Source organism: Sinocyclocheilus anshuiensis, unplaced genomic scaffold (genome assembly GCF_001515605.1).
Source record: "Sinocyclocheilus anshuiensis isolate Anshui unplaced genomic scaffold, SAMN03320099.WGS_v1.1 scaffold1291, whole genome shotgun sequence".
Taxonomy (NCBI): domain Eukaryota; kingdom Metazoa; phylum Chordata; class Actinopteri; order Cypriniformes; family Cyprinidae; genus Sinocyclocheilus; species Sinocyclocheilus anshuiensis.
In genome coordinates, this window is record NW_015540928.1 from 228,522 (window position 1) to 256,051 (window position 27,530).

At 36.6% G+C, this 27,530-nt stretch overlaps 2 protein-coding genes across 5 annotated transcripts; one reads left to right on the forward strand and one right to left on the reverse strand.

The window, feature by feature from the left end:
* On the reverse strand, positions 1–13,959 carry LOC107689397 (CTD small phosphatase-like protein). Of its 2 annotated transcripts, XM_016487363.1 has the most exons (8): positions 13,320–13,959; positions 9,427–9,587; positions 9,115–9,147; positions 5,602–5,703; positions 3,681–3,737; positions 2,523–2,615; positions 1,548–1,733; positions 1–149 (listed from the first exon to the last, which is right to left on the reverse strand). In XM_016487363.1, the coding sequence occupies exons 1-8, from the start codon at positions 13,393–13,395 to the stop codon at positions 24–26; spliced, it is 834 nt and encodes a 277-aa protein (XP_016342849.1). In that variant the 5' UTR covers positions 13,396–13,959; the 3' UTR covers positions 1–23. The 2 variants fall into 2 exon arrangements, with proteins under 2 accessions (XP_016342849.1, XP_016342850.1); XM_016487364.1 differs by lacking the exon at positions 9,115–9,147 and having other exon boundaries at positions 13,320–13,958.
* A 2,469-nt stretch (positions 13,960–16,428) lies between these two features.
* LOC107689424 (protein-cysteine N-palmitoyltransferase HHAT-like protein) lies at positions 16,429–24,369 on the forward strand. 3 transcript variants are annotated; one of them, XM_016487395.1, is made up of 13 exons: positions 16,429–16,586; positions 18,270–18,382; positions 19,181–19,248; positions 19,606–19,719; positions 19,972–19,995; positions 20,184–20,378; positions 20,861–21,070; positions 21,807–21,978; positions 22,100–22,244; positions 22,365–22,400; positions 22,528–22,729; positions 22,907–23,051; positions 23,952–24,369. In XM_016487395.1, exons 2-13 carry the CDS (start codon positions 18,277–18,279, stop codon positions 24,092–24,094), a joined length of 1,560 nt encoding a protein of 519 aa, XP_016342881.1. In that variant the 5' UTR covers positions 16,429–16,586; positions 18,270–18,276; the 3' UTR covers positions 24,095–24,369. The 3 variants fall into 3 exon arrangements, with proteins under 3 accessions (XP_016342881.1, XP_016342882.1, XP_016342883.1); XM_016487396.1 differs by having other exon boundaries at positions 19,975–19,995; XM_016487397.1 differs by lacking the exon at positions 19,972–19,995.
* The last annotated feature ends 3,161 nt before the right edge of the window (positions 24,370–27,530 follow it).

The window sequence follows — 27,530 nt, forward strand, 5'->3', positions numbered from 1 at the left end:
GCCGAGCACTGCGGCTCAGACTGCTACCTGCCCCTCAGGTTCTGCAGCACCCCGTACACGTCCTCCTCTTTGCTCAGTCCCTCAAAGAAAGGCAGCAGGTCCAGGAGCTCCGTGTCATTCATGTCATCAAACCACGACTGCACGGGAACCTTCGCAAGACAAACACACACAGTGTTATGACCTGACATTGTCTAATAACCAGGTAATATAATCTCATTCATGTTCTGAAATGTCACTGGTCTCCAATCTTCTTTCACATAACTGTATATTGAACATTAAATATTGCTGTATTTTGTCACACCGTGCAGCACTTTAACTTTCAGTGTGACGAAAAGAAAAAAATTGTTGCCAGAGTGTAGTTGTACCGGTTTAGGACACAGTGTGAATTGTTGCTGAAACTGAAGTAGGTACTAAATAAAACAAAAAGAACAGGAATGGGAACCAAGAAATGTATCAATTCTGGTTCTGATTCTTAATGATTCTGGTGCCGCGACGATTCTTTTGGCACTTTTGAGGCAGAAACATTGGGGGGTTGGGGAATGAAATATCCAAAATTATACGATTATTCAATTATTTAATTTTTATAATATATAAATATAAAAAATATAAAAATATTGAATCAATGTTTAATTATGTTTGCATAAGTTGCATTTTTTTTATATGTGGCATAAATGCAATCTAAAAATTTACCTCAATTACATATGAAATACTTCAATTTTGCAATTTATTCACTTATTTGTGGCAACTGTTTTTTCTAAAATATCAATGATTCTGATTAGGGATGCACCGATACCGATACTGCTATCGGGCCCGATACTGGTCTCCTGTACTCGTACTCGTTAAAATGTATGCAATGAATACCAAACGCCGATACCACACAGCATGTGATAAGCGCCACATTCAGACAAAGAAACACCGACAACAGAACAACAGACAGCAGAAAGGAGTTAAGGATGTCTACTACGAAGTATATGTATGCAATGAATATAACGTTAATACTGGAAAAATTGGTATCGGTGCATCCCTAATTCTCATAATGTCTGCAGTCTGGTGTACACTAAAGGTACTCTATGTAACTTTTGGCCATTTTGGGGTTACAATAAAACTGTGGAAGAACATTGTTTTGGTTGTGATTTGTCTCTGCAGATTAATGCGGTTTGTGAATGTGGTAAAGACATGGTTTTGTTTTTTATCATTAATAACTTTTTTTTTTTTATCAAAAAAACAATGTAGCTTTAACTACACATTGTCATATGAACAGCCAGTTCAACCATGTTAACCAATTTAACTCACAAGCCTAAAATAAAAAACACTAATCTTAAACTTTGCTTGATTCACTAAAAAGAATCATTTGGGAGACTTCATTGGCTCTGCTGTATGGTTGTGATTCGCTAAAAGAACCTGACTCATAAGAGTCAATCGTGACTCTGAACGTCATGTTTATGTTTTTTTTTTTAAACGCAACTCAGTCCCCAACACTACTATATAAGCACAAGAGTAACCAAACTACGATCTGGTTTAGAGTTTCACAAGCAATCAAAACTCACAGCATTTTCAGGATGGAAAATGTAGGAAGCAGGGGAGTTGTCCACGATGATGACGTTCCTGAGCTCTCTCCCGAGCCGACTAAGGTCTTTGACGTAGTTCCCTCTGTGGAAAACGCAGGATTCCCGGAAGAGTCGCACCCGAAACACACCCCACTGGTCCAGCAGATCAGCCACCGGGTCAGCATACTGAAGCACACAGATACAACAGACAATTACAAAAATGTTCAAGGAGGATCTTCAAGCTGCTTAACAGTCGAGTCACTGTAGAATCATACAGCTGCTTCCTGCAACAAATACAAATACAAAACAGAGAAAAAGCAAGCTGCTAGGGCAACGTAACACTATTTCCATGTCTATGCAAACGAAAATGTCTACAATGAGGACTGCAAGGAAACCTACAAACCATAGTCAGATATGTGCCTGTCAGTAAGAAAGCTTGCTATTAAAGCCAATGAGCCATTATGTTCTCGATATATGACACGGAAGCAACCAAGACACGTGATCTAAACTACAATGGGCCGCATACATTCTCAACAGCTATTGTGTCACTAACAGGTATGAGAAGAACAAAACACATCGGAGACATCGGCTACAGATACAGCGACAAATAAAACTTCACAGCGTATCGTAAAAGCGGCCAAACTCAAACAATGTGAGCTTTCAAAGGTGAAGGCAGCAGCGACTGCAACTACTGGTACATGGCTCGCATTCTGGAAGAGTCACAGTTGCCATAGAGACACTTACCCATGCATTACAGAGAGGCAGAGAGGGGGGGTCAGATATTAGCAGAGCAGGTATGAATCAACACCCACCCAACAGGCCTTAAATCACCCAGCAGGGGTGCATCACAGTATTTTCTCCCTTAATTAACATTTAGACTGTTTCAGCCGGTGAGGTTTTGTGCACGAAGACGCTGAGTCTTTTGACATGTTTGTCGGCATTTAATGAGTCAGTGTCATAGTGTGGTGGACAAACCTTGGCTAGACTGGCTGTGAAAAGCACACATTCAAACAGCTCGCCCATTTTCTGCAGGAACTCGTCAACGTGAGGTCTTTTGAGCACATACACCTACGAGGGGAGATATTGTGATACACAGAGCCATTTGAGTCAGTTTAAATGATAAAGTGCTCATAATGCATATAATAATAATATAAAAAGTTACAAAAAAAAGTATTATATAAAATATAATATATAATACAATAATATGATGCCATTTATGTCCATTTTAATTGATAGTAAATGTTCATAATACATATAATAAAAATGTATAAAAATATACAATACTAAGCAATTTAAGTCAAATTAAATGCTAACACATTTATGCTAAAATATTTACAAAACAAAATAATACAAAAAATAGGCTGAAACACTGAGCCATTTATGTAATTTAAATAAAATAAATTTGCAATTAAATTGGTAAGGACTTATTAAATATATTCCTTATAAATCTTTATAATATAAAACATAATAGTAAAATCTTTAAAAAACCATACACTATAAAATATGAAAATGTACAATACATATGACAATAGTAAAACCTTTTTTTTTTTTAAACAATACATTCTAAGATATATGAAAATGTATATAATTTGTACATAAAGTATTTTCATAATACATATAGTAATACAATTTACAAAAATATATAATATTGTGATACACATCCATTTAATTTAAATAATGAACAATCTTTATCTTAATCTTTATTTATCTTCATAAAATACAACATTACAATAATAGTAGATCTTTATAAAATAATACACTATAAAATATAATATAATAATACAAGTCATGCTGTTCTTCAATCTGAATGTCAAAACATTAAGCAGGCACAAATCAAGCACAGATGATCTGCTTCAGCTCCATGAAGACAAACGGCTGCCACCTAGTGCAAGTAATCATGAATAGGCCTCCCAGGACAGACAGCCTATCCTGGATTACTTGAACAAGGGAACAGCCAATCAGCCATGTTCAGCACTCCATCTAATGAAGCTGACACTGACATAAAACCCATCAATGGCTTCATAACTGCTACAGAATACACTAGAGCATTTATAATTGCTCAAACATACACATCTTCAGCAATGTGATGTCAGTGTAATATGAAACCTGTGCATGTTTCCATCAGTGCTGTACCTGATGCACTGTGCCGTCGATCTCCACTGGGACGATGAAATCAGCGTTGTTAATGGGCTGGGAGAAAGAAACAAATGCAACACAGACGAGTTATGACACAGCTTCAGATGGGAGACAAATGTAAAGGAAGCGACCCAACTAAACCCACCCAAACTTTCACATGCTTTCTGAAATATCCTTCCAATAAAGTATGTTTTAAATTGAAGGCTAAACACATCTTCTTGCATACTCATGTTTTAGTGACAGTAACTATTAAACATTATTCCAAACAACTTATACATGACAGTTGCTAACATGCATTTTCTGTGAATCATAGCTTCTCTCATGCTTTGTCTTTCTTATAATTAAAATAAATCCTCCAGTGAGCTTTTTAGTCACTTCTACTATCTTAAAATATTACACAATAAACTAACAACAGCTGATAAACATGTTGACTGCAATCAGAGATTATTGATGCGTGATAAGCTCTATTTAGTTATATTTTGCATTAGCAAAATGAAAGTGCAGTGATAAACAGCAAAGGGCATCCGTGCTCTTTCAACACAAACCTGCCTAATCAAATATTAATAATCAAGTATGAGGGAAGTTTGAGAACTGCACACTTCAAACATTTGTCCTTAGCATGACTGAAATCAATGGACTTCAAGGCAAATGTAGCCAACAAAGCCTGACATGTGAAATAGTCAGAAAAATCTTTTCTTTTTCTTTTTTTTTTTATTGAACAGTTTGAGCTTCAAGACGACAAAAAAAAAAAAAAAAAACATTTTTTTTCCAGTATCATATTTGGTCTATCAGGCTTTTATGGCTCATACTATGACTCATGGACTTTTTGTTTATTCGGAGGCCCAAAATATATTACAGTTACTCACATTTTAACAAAACAAAACAAAAATATATTTTAATAAATATAAAAATATGTTTCAGTTCACTTAAGTGTTCATCTTTAAATATTACCAACAATAAAAAAGTTATATTGTTTACTTTATAAAAATCATAAAAGATTTAACAGCAAAAAGACACGCTTAACATGACCTGAAGTGGGATGTTTTTAGAATGATACTTAAATGCCTTTTACATGCTATAAAAAATAAAAAAAAATAACTATTTCAATCAGATGGCCAAAGGTTTTTTCAAACAGTTTTTTCAGTAAAGTTCTGATCATGTTGATAATTTAGAGGCCTTAATATTTTGTGTATTAAATATGATACAGTAGGCTAAAGGGTTGAAACTAATTTATAAACAAACTACCCCATACCAGTGTTATTTTAGTATCACTCAGATACTATTATAGTTTTATTGATATTTTGATTCAGTTTTTACTTTTATAGTTTGTTTTCATTTTAATTTTAGTTAATGCTTCAGTAATTTTGTTGTGTGTTTGTCATTTTTAATAGGTTTTGTTTTTTTATGTCTATATAGTTTTTCATAAATGTTATTTCTGTTTAAATTTTAGGTATGAATTCATTAAAATGAGAAATTCTCCCTTGGCAACAAGCTGAAATGAAAGTTTGTTTATTTAATTTTATTTCAATTAACAAACTATTTTAATGGTTTTAATTTTAGTTTTATTTAACTACATAACCCTGCCCCACACTAAATGTCTGAGTTTCATTCACAGATCAAAATGCTGAAAAGCTCAATACTGAGTTTCACAATTAGTGTTGCTCTTCAACTCTCCTCCTACTAGCAGCAGAGACAAATGAGCCCTGACCGGGCCGTCACTAAGCATCACAGGAAGCTCTGCCCGCATGCACATACATCCCTCACACAAAATAGGTCACAGTGGGTCAGTGTCACCGAGCAAATTACAGATAGAAGTCACAGTTACACTGCATCTGTAGTCCATCCCTGGTTGTTTTTGTTTGGGAAATAGCTGAAAAAGATCTGAACTAGTTTCAACAGGCAATCATTTATAAATTACCTTAAATGAGCTGTGCACCAGAGTCTCATCCAAGTCTATTACCACACACTTCTTCCCATAATCATTTATGTTAACCTCAGGGAGGAGGTACTTCTCTGGAGGCTGTGAAAATGCAAAACAGAGAGAGTAAACATGATGAACATGGAGTAACTTCAGCTAAATGAGTGAGAAATGAGGAATGGGGGGGTTAAGCCGTGATGTGTTAGAACGTTATCAAGCAAAATGAGCTGAAAGATGGGGAAAAGCAGCACGATTCCCAACCATCTACACATTTCCTCTGGAAATTGTAAGGGAAGGCTTCGGGCATTTTAGGAAGTGTGTTTCCTGAGCTGCACAGATGACGCTCACGCAGCAACATCCCAGCTCTTCCGAGCGGAAGTGGAAAGGATTACAGCCGTGTGTGGGGATTAAAAGGTTTTTCACACATTAATCAGAGATGCAGGATGGGTAAGGTTAAGAGAGTGGAGTGACTTCAGCACTGGCTGCCTGTATGAAATCCATTTATAAGCTGCGGGTGAATGGGTCCAGTTCTCTAATCCTCACTGCACCGTCTCAATACAAGCGGAGGCAATCTTGTTATAGAGGGAGGCAGTATGGTGTCGAGTCCATCTAATCTAAATCCCTGTCTCTTTAATTGGATGAATCAAGCTTAAGAGGAACCGCTGGAGTGCAGTCATGATTCTGGTCCGAACTGTTCAATGAACACAGAAAGACACTAGAACACTTACAGTTCGGCTCGACGTGAATTCCTAGTCAGCACACAAACAACAGATCAGCAAATCAGAAACATCATTGTGTGGATAGAGTGATTGCTACTAAAATCTCATGGCGAAATCATTAAGGGACTGATCATGAGATCTGACCTTCCCAAGTGGACTTAAACAGCCTACCACTGAGATTAACAGCGGAACAGACACACTAAATCATTATCAATTAAAGAGCGCAGATAATCGGCAAACCGATTTATGAGCCTTTTGAATGGAGAAGTGTGTCATTTTGTACTTTCATCAATATCATAACATAATAAAAGAAAACGCTATAAGGAAGCCATTTGTAGGTTGATTTCCAAAAAGGTAAAAACCAAGACTTAATAAGGCTGGCCTAGCTGACAGATTTTTGAATGAAACTAATCTTTGTACACTACCGTTCAAAAGTTTAGGTTCGGTAAGATTTTATAAATATTTTTGAAAGAAGTCTCTTATCCTCACCAAGGCTGCTTATTAAGGTAACGGTATGAAAATTTCTTATCACGATTATAGTGACCAAAATTATCATGGTTATCAGTATTATCACGGTATTGTTCAAATGTGCTGGAGATGTACTGACACATAAATCACTTCACCAAGTTTTATATTTAAAAATCAACAAACAACAAATAAAATGACTTTTTGTTTGCATAATCACTAAAACAATAACATTACCAATGATGTTCAGATTTTAAATGACAACTTGACTGACAACTGTTTAATAGCATGTTCAAATATCTAATGTAAATGTTCAAATAAAGCTTTGATAAAGTTTCATAAAAAGGTAAACCTCACATTTCAGCCTTTAAATAAAGAAAAGTGTTAAGTCAAAATGATAATTGATTAATAAATGATTATATGTATTTTATCTGCTCCATAAATAATTCTAGATAACTTATCTGAATTGTTTAAATGTGTATTATCCACATCAGCCACAAGGGCATGCAAATTCGGTCCATTTTGGGCCAGACAGAAACTGCACACAGGCTGAGAAGGGTCTGGCTGCAGCTTGACGCTTGCACTCTCAGACGTGCATCCTCAGGCTTGCACTCTCAGACACTTGCACTTCCGCTAAGCGCGGTCGGTTCATAAGCAGTGTTGCCAAGTCCGCGGTTTTCCAGAGGAATTGAGCTACTTAACACTGTTGCCGTGGGTTGTTGTTCATGTCCACGGGTTGAAGCGACCCCAATAACGTGATACTTAGTCCCTGGAATGTGAATTTTACTGGAAGATCCCCGCCGAAAAACGTGTATTTTACCCCCAGAATGCGATTTTTAAAGAAAAATCAGTATCAGTATCCAATTTGCTAGTAAAAAAAAAAAAAAAAAGAAAATCTGAATTCTGAATCAGCTATGATCAGGGGTTCACTAATTACAATACTAAGTAAAAGGCCTCAAATTTGAAGTACAATCTGGGATGTCTTTTTCTATCAATTCTTCAATAGGTAGATCTTGTCTTTCATAAAGGCCGAGGTCAGGGATCTTGGGCCTAAAAAGTTTGGTGACCACTGCTCTAAAGAAACAGGATTCCCTAAATTATCGTCATTGACATCGTTATCGCAATAAATATCAGAAATTATCGTGATATATTTTAAAGCCCATATCGCCCATCCCTAGTGTGCACGTGAGACTGTTACTTAAAACTGTGCTTTATGCTGGACAGTATTTATTTATCGTGAGTTGTTCAAATCGCGGTAATCTAATACGGTTTTAATGATAATTAAAATATGAAATGGTAATACTAACCGTCGGGAATTTTATCGCCAAACCAGTAATCGTTACATCCCTACTGCTTATTTTATCAAAAATACAGTTAAAACAGTAATATTATGGAAAACTGTTTTCTATTTGAATATACTTTTAAAATGTAATTTATTCTGCTGAATTTGTCAGGATTCTTTAATGAATAGAAAGTTCAAAAGAACAGCATTTATTTAGAATTGAAATATTTTGTATAATTTCATACTGTCACTTTTGACCAATTTAATGCATCTTTACAGGATAAAAGTATGTCTTTTTTTCCCTTTTTTTTTTAAATCTTACTACCCCCAAAATTTTTAACTTTTGTTGAAAATTATGAGGCAGCTTTGTTGAGTTCTCCAAAAAATACTTAAAGTCTTCAAAACATCAGTAACATTATGTTAAACAATGAACCAAACAGTAATGTTTCGCATCGTATGGCAAAGTTTTCCAACAAAAATTTGTTTTTTTAATTTATTTTGCTACATTATAGCTGTAAAATTTTCAGCTTGTTTCAACGTTTCATTCTGAATTTTTTTTACGAAAAAAAAAAAAAACAACTGTGAAGAGGAAACTGAAATTAATGAAAATATCATTATTTCAAACGAATATAAAAATGCATTGCTAAAAATGGGCCAGTGAAAATATTGACAGGGCCAGTTTAAATATAAAATGTACTGTTTGGCCCTGTAAACACTTTGGTGCTAATGCTGAAAATTTTCCTCAGCGCCTTTAAATGGATTAGAATACAGTGGAAAAACACTTGCATTATCAAATCAGAAATAGTCATACTCCCAATAGTTAAAAAGGAGGAGGGTGGGCATAGCCAACACATGTTGCTAAATGCCTTATCCCAAAACTGTGTGGAAAAACAGTGCATGCAAGCATCCATCAGGCAAAGTGCATTACTGTCCACAGAGCCGCTTCAAAAGCCGATTCGAGTGTACTGTGGTGCTGCGCTCCATGCGGCATGCGAGAGCAGACACAGATAGACGGCACGGAGTGGAGTGGAGTGGAATCATACATACACTGGGGATAGGGATGACCTCAACCTGGCCACACTGAGACATGATGAGAGATGAAGACAGAGGAAACAAACAGGAGAGGAAATGAGGTGCTGAACCACAAGACAAATGGGTAACAACTCAGACAAATGTGATACAGTCTACACAGAAAAAGAGAGAGAGAGTTGTGATGACTTCTGTTTAACATCAGCAAAACACACATGATGCTGAGACGCAGAAGAGAAGACAGAAGGCCTTGAATAGAGTCTCTGAATCAATACGCATCTGATTGACTGTAATCACTCCCCGTATGAAGAGGATGTTTGGGCGTCTCACCTTTGGTGGAGCTCCGTTCTCCTCCACAGGCGGGGGCAGAGGGCTGCTGTTGTTATTGGGGGTGGTGGGGGGCTCGGCATCGTAACTTCTCAGGCAGCAGAACAATGAGCTGAAGATGCTGCGAGTCCTCTTCTTCTTCAGACTGCTGTTAGACAGCGAAACTGACAAAAAAGCAGACAGAGAGAACACATTGAACACAGTTTAAACACATGACTGCAATAATAATTCACTAGGGATGCATTTTATTAGTGGCAACACTGGTGCGTTAGCAGCTTGTTTTTTATTTCAGGTCGTCATTTATAATAAATTCATGTCATTTACATCAGTTAACTTTTTGCTGTACATTAATGATTTGAATAATGATTAAACTTCAAATATTTACAATAATACCACACTAGTTACTGGACAATCATAGAGATTTTTTATTTTATTTTGAAAAACACTGCTAAATGAACTCTTTAAACATTTGTTATATTGTGAAATATTATTGCAATTTAAAATTATATTTTCATTTTGAACATATTTTTAAATGTATTTTATGAATTTTCAGCAGTCTTCAGCACCACCAGTGATCCTTCAGAAATTCTAATATGCTCAAGAAAAAATCCTTATTATCAATGTTGAAAATGTTGTGCTGCTTAATGTGATTTTTTTTTCCAGGATTCTTTGATGAATAGAAAGCTAAAAAAAACAGCATTTATTTGAAAAAAAAAGTGTCTTTACTGTCACTTTTGATCAATTTAATTGCATTCATGCTCAATAAAACTGTTAATTCTTTAAAAAAAACTAATATAAAAATCCTACTAACTCCAAACTTTTGAACAGATATATTGATATAGACCATGATATCGGTTATCAATTATCAGTTTTAATGTTTGATTTGGGTTACATTCACTTCAGTCAGCAAAGCTTATATATGACACAAAGTTCAATAACACTTAATAGGACGCTTGGTGGTGGGAACGTCCGAACACCCTTTCTCCCAGTGCAGGATGTCACATGGGATCTTCAATTAAACATTCAGATTATTACTACTGATCATGGACTGGCTTTACACCAATACACGGCACATAATGAGGCGACATCAAAGACCCTCGTGGTTCTCCTCTCCTCATTCACACACACACACACACACACACTAATAATAATCTGCCTTCATTCCAGCGCCACAGCGGAGGCTCTAAATGTTAACACTGAGGTCACCAGCAAGTAAAGGCCCTTTAAAAATAGTGACAAGCAGGAAAAAAAATGAAACTAGACACCACTCGCTTACAAACCCCACCCCATCCCCTTTAGGCTCCTAAACCCTCGTCCCTCCACTATTGGCTGCCAACTCCAGAACCATATTAAGGGACAGAGGCTATTTTCGCTCGTTCCTGAAGCTTCAGTGACGACTTCAGAAGCATAGCTGAGCGAGAGAGGGGGAAAATTTAAGGGAGAGAGGGAAGAGGAGAGGAGGGGCAGCAGCAGGAGAGGCAGAGCTAAGAAAATGAACAGCCTATGAGAACCGTGCATTCCTCTCCCGCCCCTTTAGCCATCTCAAAGCTTCAGCCGAACATCTCATGCTTTTCTTATCTAAAACTCTACAATACTTTACACCCACATTAAGTATGAAATCTAATGCCTTATCAAATGCATCATAAATTAAAAGACAACTGGAAAGATTCTGCTTCTAAATATGCATTATGAGGTGTTATTTTGTTTTCAAAAGAGTGGGTCATTTTTCATAAGTGGCAGAACAGCAGCATGGCTTCACTCAGGAATACTGTAGGAGCTGACCTGTTCAGCATCATGCTTTGAGGTGTAAAAACGTATCTTGATATCAAGGTCTACTGATTTGCCTGTTGCAACAAGGGCGTCTTTGCAATTCCACAACAGAGACCTACACACAAAAAGCATAAACACACATCTGTCTGTAATCTAGTTTTTATTTAAATGCCTTTACCACAAATAAAGAGCAAAAATATAGACTACAAAAGCACTCAATGAGCAACTAGCTGTTATATAAATTATTTCCATATGCACTCCAAATAAGTAAAGGAATAAAATGCAGTGAAGTACAGGGAGTTTTACATAATTGTGGACAGAATGCAAAAAAGATCCCTGTCAGGCAACGGGCCAGAGACATTGATCACTGCGGCGGACTCCCTCAGATGCCATCAGAGCTGAAGGTATGAGAAGATGCAGCTGCCTTAAAAAAACCCTGTAATTACTACTGGCTTTAATTACTTCTGGCTTAATATTAATCTACATGTTGGAAAGACTCATTAATGGCTTTGAAGGGAGGTAATGTTTTGGGAGGGAGGCCTGGTCTGGATGAGATCAAGGCAGTATATGTGAGTCACAAAAGGCATTTAAAGTGTTGCCTAATAGGCTATCAAGAGCACAAGGACCATTTTAGATGGTTCAGCTTTATTCTGTGCTGTTTTGAGAGGGCAGCTGTTAAAGAGCTTCTCCACTCAGCCTCCCAGAGGTCAAAGGTAAAGCCCTGGAAGTGCTCCATCCAAATGCCTGCTGTCAGAGCCGGACATCCTCTGATGGGCAGCCCTGCAAAACTGCCTTCACAGCTGCATATCGCTGCAGCAGAGACATATGAACTAATTTTTCTTTTCTTTTTTTTCAATCTTCATATAAAATGTTTATATTTTATTTAAGGCGAGATACTATAGGCACACCTCTATTTTTTTTTTTTTTTCATGCACTAGCCATTTTTTTGGGGCTATTTTGCTTTCATAGTTTTTTTTTTGTTTTTTGAAAGGACTAATGGAAAGGAAACAGTGTTTACAGTGTTTATTTAAAAAGGGGGGGGGGGGGATCAGTAGATTTCAATTGCATATCTTTAAAGGTAATTTTCTCAAAATTTGTTTCTCATGCACTGAGCCAGACATCTTTAGTTTCACTTTAGTTACATCAAATTTTCCAGTTTTATTCCTATCATCAATATTCTTACGATTTTTACAGAGGTTTGTTCCTGTATCATTTGCCTAATTTATATAACACTTAATGCCTAGAAACATGGTGAAAGTGTATTTTTTTTCATTCTGTTGTTGACAGTATTTTCAGATTTATGGAGTGATAAAAAAAGATATGCAAACTCCATTCTGTAAAATTCTTTAACTCTGACATGTCAACAAAATGAAACAAGAATTTTGAACCTGGCTTTATCCAGTGTTCAGATTTATTTTCTGGATTTTTACGCAAATTAGTGCCAACATAATTACATTGCCTCATTTGCACACTTAAACATTTAAATGACATTTCAGAAAATGTGTGCCCTATTCTCCTGTGGTGTCTTGCTGTAAAATATATGAAAATGTTCGTTTACCCCGACAACCTAAAGCATCACACAACTGACTTGCCTGTTGAGTAAGAGAAATGTAGGCAACTGAATAGCATTTCTACTTAATTATTCCTGTTGCTGACTTGGCTGAAAGAAGAACAAATGAACCGCTTCTTAACACTCTAAATAAAACATGTGCCCTTTAAAACGCTCTACTTGTGCAATTCTTCCGGAGCACTTCTGCCAGTCGTGACAGAAAGAAACATGTTTGTGTTGCTCTCCCTCCACATCACGGGCGACCGACGCTGACAGAGCCCAAACTTTCAGTCTCCAGCAGTTTAACGTTACATTGCGCCTTTACGGCGAGGCGACTCCGTTACATAAACACATTGTTCTGCATCAACAATAACACACTGTCATATAAAAAGCACATTAAAAGTTACCAAAAAATGCCCTATTTTCGCTTCTGGTAGTACAACGGTAATGCAATGCCTAAAATGTTTCTTGACTTGGGCTCGCAGCCCGCTCGTTTAAAATGGTGGGTAACTGTTAACGTTAAAGCTAACAAAACGCGCTACGGCGAGCAACTTCAACACACGAAAACACCTCTCACCTTTCTCAGTATTTGACGAGAGTATCTCCTCCTCCTTGGAGTTCGTAACCTGCGTTATTATGGACGTGTTGTCCATGGAAACGAGATGTTAGCTCCTTTTTCCAGCGAGTTCTGGCCGTGTCCGTGTTTCAGGTTGTGCTAACAGCTAGTCGAGTTAATGGCAGATCTCCAGCCAGCAGCAGACTGCTGTCGCTCAGGCTAGCGTGGGCGAACGGACTGCACCCGACCACTAATTTTTGCGTTTTGTTGCATTAAAATACGCGTCGCGGACACACATTTGATCAATCAGCCCGTACAGATGCGCATAACAAAAATAAATTGCGACAGCGCCGAATGGCTAACAAGTAGTTGGAGGCTGGATTGCTAATATAAGATAGCGTTAGCCAGCTGACCACGAAACCTCCAAAATTAGGCTGAATAAATGACCCGCGCGATGTCTGAACGCTTGCGGTTAAACTCCTGGAGCTATAGTGGAGAACGCCGACATCTGTGCGTTTAAGCGATCGTCAAAAACTGCTTCTCCATGTTTTCTGATGTCTGCTTCCAATATGGAGACGGCGAGTGTTTGATATTCACGAGATAGAGCTGAGGAACAGCAGGAGGAGGTATTTTCTGGGAACCCCCTCCCTCATATTAAAAATAAAAGCACGGCCAGCTAGGCGCACGCAGTCGCCAGTCCGAACAAAGCTGACTGATTTCTTCATCAGCGCCTTAGGAACTCGACTGTGGAGCTGCGATATTTAATCATAAGTCAAAATAAAATACACGAACCTTTGGTCTGGTTTAGTTTTCAGCTCTGCTTCGTAATCATAAGAATGAAAGGGAAATATGCAATAAGAGAGGAATAAGAGTGAGATTTTGAGATTCATGGATGTAGCTCTATATTTTGTTTTGATTTCTTCCTACTGTTGTTAAATCTATATTGAGCAGCTTTAATATGCGAATAAAAAGTGAAATTCTGTTATTTACAGTAATGTGTATACAATGTAAACAGGCATCGGCATCACACAGTAAAATTCAATAAATGTGCAAATTTGCCTGTGCTTGTATTATAAAGAGTGGGCTACATTTCGGCCTGTGAGGTTTAAAGGTGCTGTATGTAATTTTTTGACTGTGCCAAAGCATAAAAACACCATAATACATTGCAGATATTAAGGAAACATGCTAAGTTCACATGTTTCTCCAAAAAACAACGCCAGTTATTCTACATTGAAAATGTGTATTCCTAGTCGGAATGGCTGTTTTTGTTTTGATCTGTGTGATTCCGCCCACTGTCAGTTTACCCAATAGTATTTGAAGAGTTCAGATGCAAAAGCCTCTAAGTGCCGTCTAAAATTTTCTTCTAAATTGGTTATTTTCTCAGGCTTCTATGTTTATGTTCAGTTATTTTACTTTAATGGGACAGAAAAGAAACTATTCATTGCCATTAAAGTGAAATTACTGAACCTACACATAGGAGCCTGATAAAAATGCTAATTTTAGAAGAAAATTTCAAACGGCACTTGGAGGCTTTTGCATCTGAATTCTACAATTTTCGACACCCCGGGTTGCCAGAGAGCGGAAAACAGCGTATGGCAGCCATGCAAGCAAGCAAACGAACTGGGGTCAGAGATCGCAGATTCTACCCGACCTAAAAAAAATAAAATAAAAAATAAAACTCGGCATCCATCTAAAAAGCTCTAAATGATGATACATGAGACAACTTTTTGAGCAATGTTGATGGGTGAGACACAGGGCCCACGACCGATCTAAAGTATCCAGATTGAAAATTGTTGCCCATTCTTAATGGGAAAGTGCCCAAGCAATATTGCTCAAAAAGTTTCCCCATGTATCACCACCTTAAGGCTGTTGCTCATTCCCGTTGCGTGTCCTAACTGACAACCCTCTGGAGAGTCCTGTATGAGGACTTGACAGAAACAGTATTTTGAATTTGGACCCATTTCAACCGCTAGCTGTCAATATTACATACTGCACCTTTAAATAGTTGAGGGCTTTCCCTGTAAGCAATTCATTTCTATCGCATGTCTCCATCTGCTGTTCAAAGATATTGTTGCAGTTTTGTAAAATCTTTTTCTGCCACTTAAAACTGAAGAAAAAAATAAATAAAATAACATAGACAACAAACAGTCTGGTCTGTATTTAATGTTGTGCCGGTCGGTCAGTTCAACAGAAGAGCAAAATATAAAGGCTATTGAGTAAGAGCACACATATGAAACATAAATTGTCACATATTTACAAATAGCCTAGTGCTTTTTATGTTTTGATTTTTTATTTTATTTACGCTAAGTGTAAACTGATTAACTTGTGGGCTAAGGTAAGCCATGTAGCATTGATTTATTGTTTTGCAATTATATGAGAGCAAATTGCATGTAGAAACATTTTAAAGTATGTGAATGTGTGATTGTTACCTGTTTTGAATTTTTCCAAACATTTGACAGCAATTCGGGCTTAACGTTAGGCTATATGTGCAAAATTTTGACAGAACCAAGAATGATAGATTCATATAGGCTATGCAATTGACTTGCTGATTTATGTCAGGGAACATGATAACTGACTTAATGCATTGTGAGAAGTACCCTATCCATAATCTTATAACAAAAGTTGACAGATTAAACCTTTAACAGATTCTTGCTTTAGTTTCCTTTTTGTAGACCACAGCTGGAAAATGTACATAAAAAAAAAGAAAAAGAAAAAAAAGTTTGGACTCATTCAAAATTGTAATGCTTTTGAAAGAAATCTGTTATGCTTACCGCAGGGCTGTATTTATTTGATCAAAGATACAGTAAAAAATTATTTCAAAAACATTTAAAAACCTTAAGCATTCCGAACTTTGGCCGCTATAATGCCAATTAATGGCTGAAGTTCATCTTCACTGGATTAACACGAGGGACTGCTTCTGGACAGTACAGTACATCTCCCACAGACCAGAAGATAACAAAGCATTTCTCCAACCGGCCATCATGCACCTGTCCTGTACCATTTAGCGCTGGTTCTTGAATTTGTGCGCTTTTTTGATAGACAGTTCTGGTGCCAGTGCCAGCCCTCTGCAGTTCCAGTCCGGATTATAAATACACTCTCTACACCCCTCCCCGCAACATCCACACCAGCTACTGCTGCCTCTCACAGTGCACCATCGGCACTGGGAAACCGGGACGGATGTATTAGGAGAAGCCCCTACTCACCCCCCTTTATCTTTTCTTTTTTAAATTTTGTGGGGGTTGACATCTGTCTTCAGACATCTGAGCGGCTGTGAAAGGCACATACGAGGTTAGTACTGAGCAAGTGCACTTCTTTTTGAATTACTGTACTTACTGTACACGGTGCTGTAAACAGATAGAGTCCCACGGATCATATCTGAGGCGACGTGTGGGCGTTTAGAGCTGTGCAGCATCATTTACATGTAAAAGGACTTCAGTTTTGCGCGTAGGCTATATTAATTAGTCGACACAAATACTCTGATTTTGAGCAGGTACACGCATGGTTTCCTAATTAATTAAATGTTAAAATGAAATTAATTTGGGAGTTCAGTCCTTGGTTTTTCATACTCCCGAAGGATCTCCTGGTGTGTGGGAGATCGCATTGCGCTGCAGCTGGCGCTCTGTACCATGAGCAACTGCTCAGGCTAAAATAGGAAGAGGTTGTACGGTGCAGCTGACTGTGCTGTTTCTGAGGAGCCGTGAAAAGAGGCACTCCCATTCAAGACACTTAAGCCTTGTCTTCTGATAATTAGACTGGGTGTCAACTCTGTGGGAAAATTTTTGCTGTTTAATTCCTTTTAGTTTTGTTGTATCTGTATCCTATTGTAACTGGATTGTGAGGCTGCAGTGTCTTGGTGTTGGCGTATAATTTGTAAAATAATTGGTTTCTTATGCATTAATTATTGATGATCATTGTATGTGAACTTCACAACAATTAGGCCTATTGTAATTAGTAAGGAGTGTCTTCTCTGATCGAAAAAAAACTGCGTTTACTTTTACTGTTGGCCCTTGGCAGAGAGGCTACATTATTTAATACAGTATAGTTTACAGCTCACACAGTAACAAACATTATGTTGTTATTTCACGGCAACGAATGGTCTCCGCAAATAAATTGTTTTAACATTTAAAAGGCTCATAAGTTAATATGCTTTTGCTGTACCATTTACACAAAAGTTTTAAAGCATTACAGATCACCACTCCTTTATAAATTGGATTTTGCAAACTAGTTCTGCCAGAAAAGCTTGATTCCGGGTGTCAAAACCCGAAATGACATGTCACGTTTCTTGACAACGTCAGTGCCGTTTCAGTTGTAGTGACCGTGAATAATAATCATCACAATGATGATATTAATAATTTTAAAAAATCATGAAATGAAATAAAAAAAAACTATACAATTTTGATTCCTAGCACTTTATTATATTTATCTTCTAAATAGTAGCTTTTTTTTAACACAACTGCAAATTTGTAATTTGTAATTAATATTAATATTCACGTCACAAAAGTCTCCTGTGATTGGACAGATATTTTCCCGCTGATATCATTAGGTGAACATTTCGCCGCATTCTCCGTCAGCTGTTTTCATTTTTAGTTTTAGAGCTCAATTTTATTACTACACCAAAAATATATCTTATTAAAATTCGAAAAGTAACTTTTGAGCTGGTTGTAAAGTACCTGGAAGAAGAGAATCAGTGTATATCTGAGGAGTGAGAGTGAGTGACGTTTGACCTGTAACGGCCGTTAGTGAGTATGAGCGCGGAGCTAATAAAATACTATACGAAATACGATTTGACATCCTAATAAATGACTGTTTTATGAACATTTTCCATAACAAACATCAAAAACATCCGTAACAAACTTGTGGAGGTAATTTGTATCAGTTTCCATTGTTTTTATCTAATTTATTTTCGGCAGTGGTCAATGGTTAATTTTAGTAAGAGTGTAACAGGATTGTAATGTTAAGATTTCTCTTCAGGTTAACCATGGGGATCAAGACAGCCCTTCCCAAGTCTGAGCTGTACATCTACACTGCTGTCCTCTCTCTTGCACTCTTATGGGCTGGCAGCTGGATCATTGAGGCCTCCAGTGGTACACTTTATTTTTTATCTCTCGCTTTTTCTTACTACATTAAGATCACAGAATTATGTGAATCACATCCATCATGAATGCCGTAGAATACAGTGAGTAAAGGTACATTTGCTTTTGTTCATTGTAAATCAGAGCACTGTAGTATTATTTTTTTCTGTGTGGGCAGACTGCTTTGCTTATTGACATCCGAGCTGGTACTGGAGCAAACCAGCCATGTCCTGCCTCAACCTTTTTACAGATCACATATTGATCATGTCTACTTTTCGGTATATACAGTACACAGAAACATCAGTTTATACTGGGCTCTAAATGTACCAGTCCTTCATTGATAACCCTCAGCAACCCCTGACTCTCAAATAAGATCTGTTATGCAATTTGTATTATCTTTGAAATTCATGATACACAGATTTGTCAGATTTCACAGGACCATTTCATAATCTCAAAATATATTTGAGAGTCTGGATTATCACAGAGAAGCCTCTGAATATGCAGGCTGGCAGAATTTACCTTATGTAATGCTATTAGATTTTGCACTGGAGCTCACCCTGTTTGCTGGTGAATCATGTGAATCTGATGTCTATTGTACATATTTTAATAATACATTGATTACATGGGTAGCTGTCTGCAAAACTGCATGTGTACACAACACATATTGTACTTTTTAAAGCAATTAAACAAAGTTTGACATCTTTTTATATAATATTAAATAGGAAAGAAACATGACCATGGTCATGTGGCAATTTTATAATTTAGCCTGAAATGCACCTGCTTTTGTGAAACTTTTTTTTTTCTCTCCAGAGAATGTAAACAGGAAGGCAGTTAGGGAGAATGTGAAACCAGGATGGCACTACTTTGGCAGAAAAATGGCAAGTATATTAGATCCTTTACCTCTGTGAACATGTTTAAAAGCCACCACTAGATGTATTTATTTGAGTCTTTCACTTATTTTGAATGACCAGTAGGTTTGAGCAGATGTATTTGTGGTGTGTTTTTCCCCCACATATCTTTTCTTCTATAATTTCTACTGCACTCTATTTTTTCTTTGTCTTACTGTATTCTATTTTTATTTTAGTTTTGAAATTACAAAAATAAAACACACTGTGGTTTATATAGCTAAGTACTTTATAAATGCATTTTGATTTGATGTACTGTATATTACATACATGACTTTATTTCGCTTGACTTTAATCGCTTCCTGTGACTGATTCTCTCTGTCTCTTCAGGATGCATCAGATTTTGAATGGGTAATGTGGTTTACCACTTTCCGCAACCATATCCTGTTTGCCCTCTCTGGTCATGTGATCTTTGCTAAGATCTGCTCAATGGTGTCTCCAAAGGTACTGTATGGGGTTATTCACCTTACGCACAATTATCAAGTCATTTAAGATTTAAGAGTGATATTTTGCTATTGATATTTTCTGTGAGTGTTTTGTGAATATTGCATGATTTTATGTATTGACTGAATCTGAATAATCAAAAATAGCAAAAAAAAAAAAATTTTTTTATATTAACAATGCATGTGTTAAATGATCTAATTTGAATGTTGTGTGAAATGTTACATGCTTTCGTGTTTCTGTCTGCTTTCCAAGAAGACTGGTATAGACTTATTCAAGGTAACTCTGAAAGTACTTTTCATTATATATTTTTTTTGATACTAGTACTGCTACAACTTGAGCTAATACTTGACTGTTTTGCCATTTCTAACACTAGAAACAGTAGCTGCTTCAGTCCAAAAAAAATCCATTCAATATTGCTGTATGTGACATCTGGATTAAATAAAAGTTTTTTTCCTAACCCACAGAACAGATCTTTGATCTATATGCTGTATGGATCTCTGGCTGTGCTGATTACTATGGGATGGACATACATCTCTCTCATCCTGTCTCACTGCATCATCCTCTACAGCGTGGCCCTTGTCAAGAGAAAGTGGCTCTGCTTTGTGGCTGGAGTTACCAGCCTGGCAACTTTCAAAATGGAGCCCTTTAATACCTGGCAGGTGAGAAGGTCTATAGCCAGTGAATTATTATCCCTCTATTGTGATTTACAGTTATTGAATTGAACTGAATCAACACTGAACTGACTTGAGCTGAATAATGGCACTAATTGTCTATTTAGAGCTGCTTTACAGCAGAATTTGAATTTGTCTCATATTTGAACAAGTTTGCATCATTGATTCTATTATTTTCCTGTTTACTACTGTGAAGCTGCTTTGAAACAAACTTTATTGTGTAAAGCGCCATATAAACAGTAGTATTTTAAAAACCTTAAGTTGTGAATGAATAGTATACATTCATAATGTGTGTATCGTTACAGCAGTTTGAATATTGTTTGTGTTGTTTTTTTATAACCGTTATATAACATCTTTTCCCCCACAGTCTAACCACAAGTCCCCCTGTGGTTCAAGTGTCCCATGTGTATGTGCAAACGCAGTTAGTTTTGTCATTTTGATGTTCTGATAATTTGTATGTTTTGATGCAGGAAGGCTTTGTGACAGGCTCTTTTGATCTCCAAGATGTCCTGTTCTACGGAGGCTGTGGATTTTCCATTATGCGCTGTATGAGCTTTGCCCTAGAGAACTGTGAGAAGAAAGATGGTAACTATAGTTTCATGGATCTGATCAAATACAACTTCTACCTCCCCTTCTTCTTCTTTGGACCTGTCATGACCTTTGATCGATTCCATGAGCAGGTGAGTCCTGTACTTCAAGAATCTTATAACTTCCTAACATTATTCTCAAGAAAACAAGTATTATAAAGATCCAGGGGCCAGTTGCATAAACATAGCCACTAAGTTAAGATTGTGTCTTAAGAACTAGTTTGACCAACTAGCAGTTAGCCAAGAGGAATCAGTCTTACTTTTCTTATTCAAACTGGGTTAATCTACCTTTTTGTAACTGACCTTAAAAAGTTATGACCAGTCTTAAAGAAAACAAATTAGATGACTAACTTAAGACTAGTCTAAGCAGTTAATGCAACCGGCCCCAGTTTATGGAATCTTGTAATAGTTTATAGAACATAATCTATCCACCTTTTTCTTCAACGCGGAAGTAAGCCTATGGGTGAGACTTCTGGTTCATTAGCTGCTATAGGTAAATAACGAGGAGAATAACAATGTGCAGTAAACGGTAAAACTGTTTGCACTACAAACCAGTGTGTTCATAATTAAGATAATACATTAAAATAATATGATAAGACACACCAACTTTCAATATCAAGCAGCAAAACGAACTGTTTTGTTCAGCTAAAAATAGCTGGACGGAGTGGACACAGATGAGGCCGGAAGCCAGACCCATAGAATTTACAAATGGCCGCCCCCATTTTTACGACAAGAAAAAGGTGGATAGAATAGAATAAGTAATTGTAATAGTGTTGATAATGTCATTCTGGTTAGGTATGCACTTTAATGATCCCTCTAATATTCTCAGGCTAACAACCCTAACTTGACACGTAAAGAAAGAGAGATGTGGAACATCACCATTCATGCTTTGGTGCACCTTGGGGCTATTTTGGTGGTGGATGTCTTCTTCCATTTCTTGTACATTTTGACCATCCCTAGCGATTTGAAGCTTTTGAAGCAACTGTCTGACTGGTCTCTGGGTCAGTAAATAGCTAGAAAAAACAGTAGATGTTTAGAAATTATGTTACAAGTAGTTTTTAATTATTCGTAAGTACAATTTAATTTGTTTACTATCACTACAGTCTGATTTTTTTTTTTCAGCTGGCTTGGCGTACTCCAATCTGGTGTATGACTGGGTGAAATCAGCCGTCATGTTTGGTGTCATTAACACTGTATCCAGACTGGACCATCTTTACCCTCCTCAGCCTCCTAAATGCATCACAATGCTCTATGTGTTCGCTGAAACGTAAGTATAGTCATCAACATAAGAGAAATGGAGAAACGGAAGAGTATGTTTTTGGAAGCAGTTGATGTATGTGTAATCAGATCACTTCTTTACAGTTTCTTCTGACATTGACTTTTTCAGACACTTTGACAGAGGAATCAATGACTGGTTGTGCAAGTGAGCAAATAACCAATCCCATCTGTATATCATCATATGTATCATTTTAATATATATTGCTATATCAATCAAATACTCAGGAAAATTTTTCAGCTTTACAACATGTATCTCCTGTTCTCTGTTAAAGATATGTGTATGACTATATCGGAGAAAACCACGATGCCATCTTCAAGGAGCTTCTTGCAACCATTTGCACCTTTGCTGTCACAACTCTGTGGCTTGGACCTTGTGAGCTGGTTTACATCTGGTCTTTCTTTAACTGCTTTGGCCTAAACTTTGAACTGTGGGTGGCTAAATTATTTTCTCTGCCACCGTTCTCCACTATTGAGGTAAGATCCCAAAGACGTTCAGTTGTGAGGAATTTGAGCATTTGGGTTTTGAATCATTGCACTACCAATTGATTCTCTTTCAATATTACATCATGACTGAATAGCATGCATTTCACTGATATGAAAACAGCATTCAGTTCTGAGTTCAGCCAAAATGTAATATAATTTTTTTTCCAGCGGAATCTTATGTCTGAGGCAATGTCACGTCGAATCAGGGGCTTGTTCAATGCTGTTAACTTCTGGCAAATTATTCTGTACAACGTCCTGGCACTGAACAGTCTGGACTTTGCTCAGCTGGTTGCTAAGAGACTGCTTCTTAAAGGTAAGTGTTTTGTTTCAAACCATTATATAATGAATACAGAAACAAAAGTAGCTAGAATCTTGTGCAGAATGTTTCTTACATACGCAATCTTTCTTACATATATAAGTCACTTATATATGATGTGTGTGTGTGTATATATATATATATATATATATATATATATATACATATATATATATACACAAACGTTTTTATGTAACGTCTTTTAAACATTAGAAACCACTAAAAAAAATAAATTACTAAATGCAGCATCCAAACATATTTCTTATTTTATTGTCCCTTCAGCTGTCCCTTTTTAATTGAATAATGTAGCTACCCTTTTCAAATAGGAATGACGTGAATTAATCTACACTGAAAAAGCAGCTTTGTCATTACAGCAGAAGAACGAGGAAAAAACATATTCGCCTAGAAGCGGACATGGAATATAGTAATGGGAGTTAAAAGGGCTGAGAACCACCGTTTTAGACTCGCAATATGTTGAAAAAACGTAAGAGACGCAAATGAAACAATAAGGGGCTATTAAAATCACGGCCTATCAATGGTCAGAAGTTATCACAGGAATAAATGCGTAAAGGCATCAGGACCATTAACGCGTGGAAGTTTGCCTTATTAAGAGCCACGATTACTTTTCAATAGCTGCCTTTTGTCTCAATAATTGCATGTTTATCGCATGATTAAAACGGGAACAAGGTGCTTAAAACTAAAACTATGCGGAAATTATTTTAACTTTGTTAGAAGCCGACTTACAACAGATGCATATTTATGATGTGTGTGTGTGTATATATATATATATATATATATATATATATATTCATACATACATATACACAAAATTATTGAAATATTAATTTGTATCAGCACAAAAACTCCATAGTAATAGCACCCTTGTGATTCCTTCAGGCTTCCCCTTGTCCACTCTCTCGGTGCTGTTTGTGACTTACTGTGGCGTTCAGCTGATAAAGGAGAGAGAGAGAAGGCAAGCTCTGCTGGATGATCTGGAACCAGTGCCGCCCCCAGAGGAGAGCAAACAGAAGGCCGAGTAAAGGACAGAGAGGTCATTGAATCTGATCCAGCTCTTGAGGTCCCTCTTGTTAATTCTGCCCCTGAGCTTTCATGCCAGATTGATGCAGTCCCATCACTATGGTCACTGCTTGCACAAGTCTGTTTTAAAAACACAAGATGTTTTTAACTGTGAATAGTTCTGAAGTGCACTTGCTTTAGCCAAATGCAACCTGTTCTCTGACATACTCTTGCACAAACAAACCAACAAGTGCATTTTTTATTTATATTTTCAGTGGATATAGCTATTGAAAGGATGGGCTTGCCAAATATTTTATGAATAAATAATATATTGAACAATAAAATGAAAATGTACAATGTTTTCAGGGTTGTCTTTTATTTCAGTCCTTCTCAATATTCTTAATATGTTTACAGCAGTGTTTTAGTTTAGTTATTTTTTAGTTTTTATTCATTTCAATTTTAGTTATTTTAGTACATTAGTTTAGACAATAAAAATGAGAAATGTTTCCTCGGCAACTAGTTGAAATAAAGTTTCTTAAATAGTTTTTTGTATTTCATTTAATGTTTATTTTTATTTCAAGTAACAACTTTTTTATGGTTTTAATTTCAGTTTTAGTTAACTATGATAGCGCTGGTTTACAGCCATTATTATGACGCAAAACGTTAGGTACGTACAAAATGTTAGGACCAACATGTTAAACAAACTTTTATTTTACATAGTTCTGAACTGCTTATAAACAATAGTCACAATGATGTCCCATTAAACCACACAAAGCTTAGTCACTTCACCACATTAAGCTTTGTGCAGTCACATTTTTCTGTTACTCATGTCACACTAGCAGATATGGTGTGAACACATTCCCCTATTAGGCTTTGTCCTACATCTAGCTTTGAGTGGCACACAAGAGATTTGAGTTGATTAATGGGCTTAAAATATACACTGATGAATACTGTAGGTCTGCTATGCTGTTATCAGCACACAATTGCATATCTCCTAGTTTTCAGTCTCCCTTTGGAGTTTTTGTCACCTTACATGGGTTTTTAGCGCAAATTAGACTTTTCTTTTGTCTTCATATACTCTAAAAATAGATTTTTTTTTTTAGACCATTATATAATGAAAACGGAAATAAAAGTAGCTAGAATCTTGTGCAGAATGTGTTTCTTACATATGTATTCTTTCTTACATATGTAAATCACTCATATATGATGTATATATACATCATACATATGAAAATATTGAAACATATAGTTGTATCAGCACAAAAACTCCAGAGGAATGGGGCAAACACAGCATGTACACAGAGAATAATAGCACCCTTGTGATTCCCTCAGGCTTCCCCTTGTCCACTCTCTCGGTGCTGTTTGTGACTTACTGTGGCGTTCAGCTGATAAAGGAGAGAGAGAGAAGGCAAGCTCTGCTGGATGATCTGGAACCAGTGCCGCCCCCAGAGGAGAGCAAACAGAAGGCCGAGTAAAGGACAGAGAGGTCATTGAATCTGATCCAGCTCTTGAGGTCCCTCTTGTTAATTCTGCCCCTGAGCTTTCATGCCAGATTGATGCAGTCCCATCACTATGGTCACTGCTTGCACAAGTCTGTTTTAAAAACACAAGATGTTTTTAACTGTGAATAGTTCTGAAGTGCACTTGCTTTAGCCAAATGCAACCTGTTCTCTGACATACTCTTGCACAAACAAACCAACAAGTGCATTTTTTATTTATATTTTCAGTGGATATAGCTATTGAAAGGATGGGCTTGCCAAATATTTTATGAATAAATAATATATTGAACAATAAAATGAAAATGTACAATGTTTTCAGGGTTGTCTTTTATTTCAGTCCTTCTCAATATTCTTAATATGTTTACAGCAGTGTTTTAGTTTAGTTATTTTTTAGTTTTTATTCATTTCAATTTTAGTTATTTTAGTACATTAGTTTAGACAATAAAAATGAGAAATGTTTCCTCGGCAACTAGTTGAAATAAAGTTTCTTAAATAGTTTTTTGTATTTCATTTAATGTTTATTTTTATTTCAAGTAACAACTTTTTTATGGTTTTAATTTCAGTTTTAGTTAACTATGATAGCGCTGGTTTACAGCCATTATTATGACGCAAAACGTTAGGTACGTACAAAATGTTAGGACCAACATGTTAAACAAACTTTTATTTTACATAGTTCTGAACTGCTTATAAACAATAGTCACAATGATGTCCCATTAAACCACACAAAGCTTAGTCACTTCACCACATTAAGCTTTGTGCAGTCACATTTTTCTGTTACTCATGTCACACTAGCAGATATGGTGTGAACACATTCCCCTATTAGGCTTTGTCCTACATCTAGCTTTGAGTGGCACACAAGAGATTTGAGTTGATTAATGGGCTTAAAATATACACTGATGAATACTGTAGGTCTGCTATGCTGTTATCAGCACACAATTGCATATCTCCTAGTTTTCAGTCTCCCTTTGGAGTTTTTGTCACCTTACATGGGTTTTTAGCGCAAATTAGACTTTTCTTTTGTCTTCATATACTCTAAAAATAGATTTTTTTTTTTGCCTTATGGTTCCACTAAGAAACTATTATCCATGGAACCTTTCCATCACACACAAGGTTGAAAAAGATTCTTCAGATTATTAACATGTTCTTTAGACCAAGAAAAGAATGGTTCTTTTAAGAACTGTTCACTGAAATGTTCTTTGGGGAATTCAAAAAGATTTTTCTATGTCATCACTACAAAAACTTAGCTTTTGAAACCTTTTTAGGAGTGTACCTTTAGAAAGTTTTATAACTTTAAATTGGAATAATTTTATTAAATACCTACTTACAGAAAATGCATAAACATAGATCTGTTTGTGATTAATTGGTTCAGGGTGAAAATGTAAACAAGCTATAGCCTAGTGATTTGCACATATTCAGACATATTATGGGTCTCAAGTGAGGGATGCAAGTTTTCCATTCCTGTTCTCCCTGCCATGTGCAGCCCTCCCCAAATGAAAAAAAGTAATGAATTCTATTAGAACTGTAACAAATAAAGCACTATTACGCCCATAGTGCCCAGGTTTGAGTCTAGCCTGGGACATGTCCTGTTCACCCGTCTCTCCCTGTGCTTTCCTGTAAAAAATAAATAAATTGTAAATTCAAAGGTTGCCAGTGCCACTGCTTGCGCCTATGATTTGATGCTAAGAGATGTAGGAGCCCATAATACTGGGTAGCTCCACTAGGTGGACATTATCTCCCAAAGCAACAAGCAGTTCTATTTCTGTTTGTTTCATTTTGAAATTAGTCTTAAATGGGTCTGATTTCCATCTTTTCTTTCTCTCTGTAACATTCTTTTCAAGTTATTCACATTTCCCAACCATCTTGTGGTGCTCGACTGTCCTTCTCCATAAGATCTAAAACTTAATAGTCCCAGTGAGCAACATGTCAGCTGTTGGCCTGATCTGTTTGGTGGGGGGAAGGT

What these genes read in the sequence shown, in the direction of transcription:
- LOC107689397 (XM_016487363.1), bottom strand. Translation starts at nt 13,395, where the DNA reads ATGGACAACACGTCCATAATAACGCAGGTTACGAACTCCAAGGAGGAG. An exon ending in CTCGTCAAATACTGAGAAAG is followed by an intron (nt 9,588 to 13,319) that starts GTGAGAGGTGTT and finishes CTTTTTTGTCAG; the next exon opens with TTTCGCTGTCTAACAGCAGT. An exon ending in TCACAGCCAGTCTAGCCAAG is followed by an intron (nt 1,734 to 2,522) that starts GTTTGTCCACCA and finishes TGTGTGCTTCAG; the next exon opens with TATGCTGACCCGGTGGCTGA.
- LOC107689424 (XM_016487395.1), top strand. Translation starts at nt 18,277, where the DNA reads ATGGGGATCAAGACAGCCCTTCCCAAGTCTGAGCTGTACATCTACACT. An exon ending in ACTACTTTGGCAGAAAAATG is followed by an intron (nt 19,249 to 19,605) that starts GCAAGTATATTA and finishes CTGTCTCTTCAG; the next exon opens with GATGCATCAGATTTTGAATG. An exon ending in TAAGAGACTGCTTCTTAAAG is followed by an intron (nt 23,052 to 23,951) that starts GTAAGTGTTTTG and finishes TGATTCCTTCAG; the next exon opens with GCTTCCCCTTGTCCACTCTC.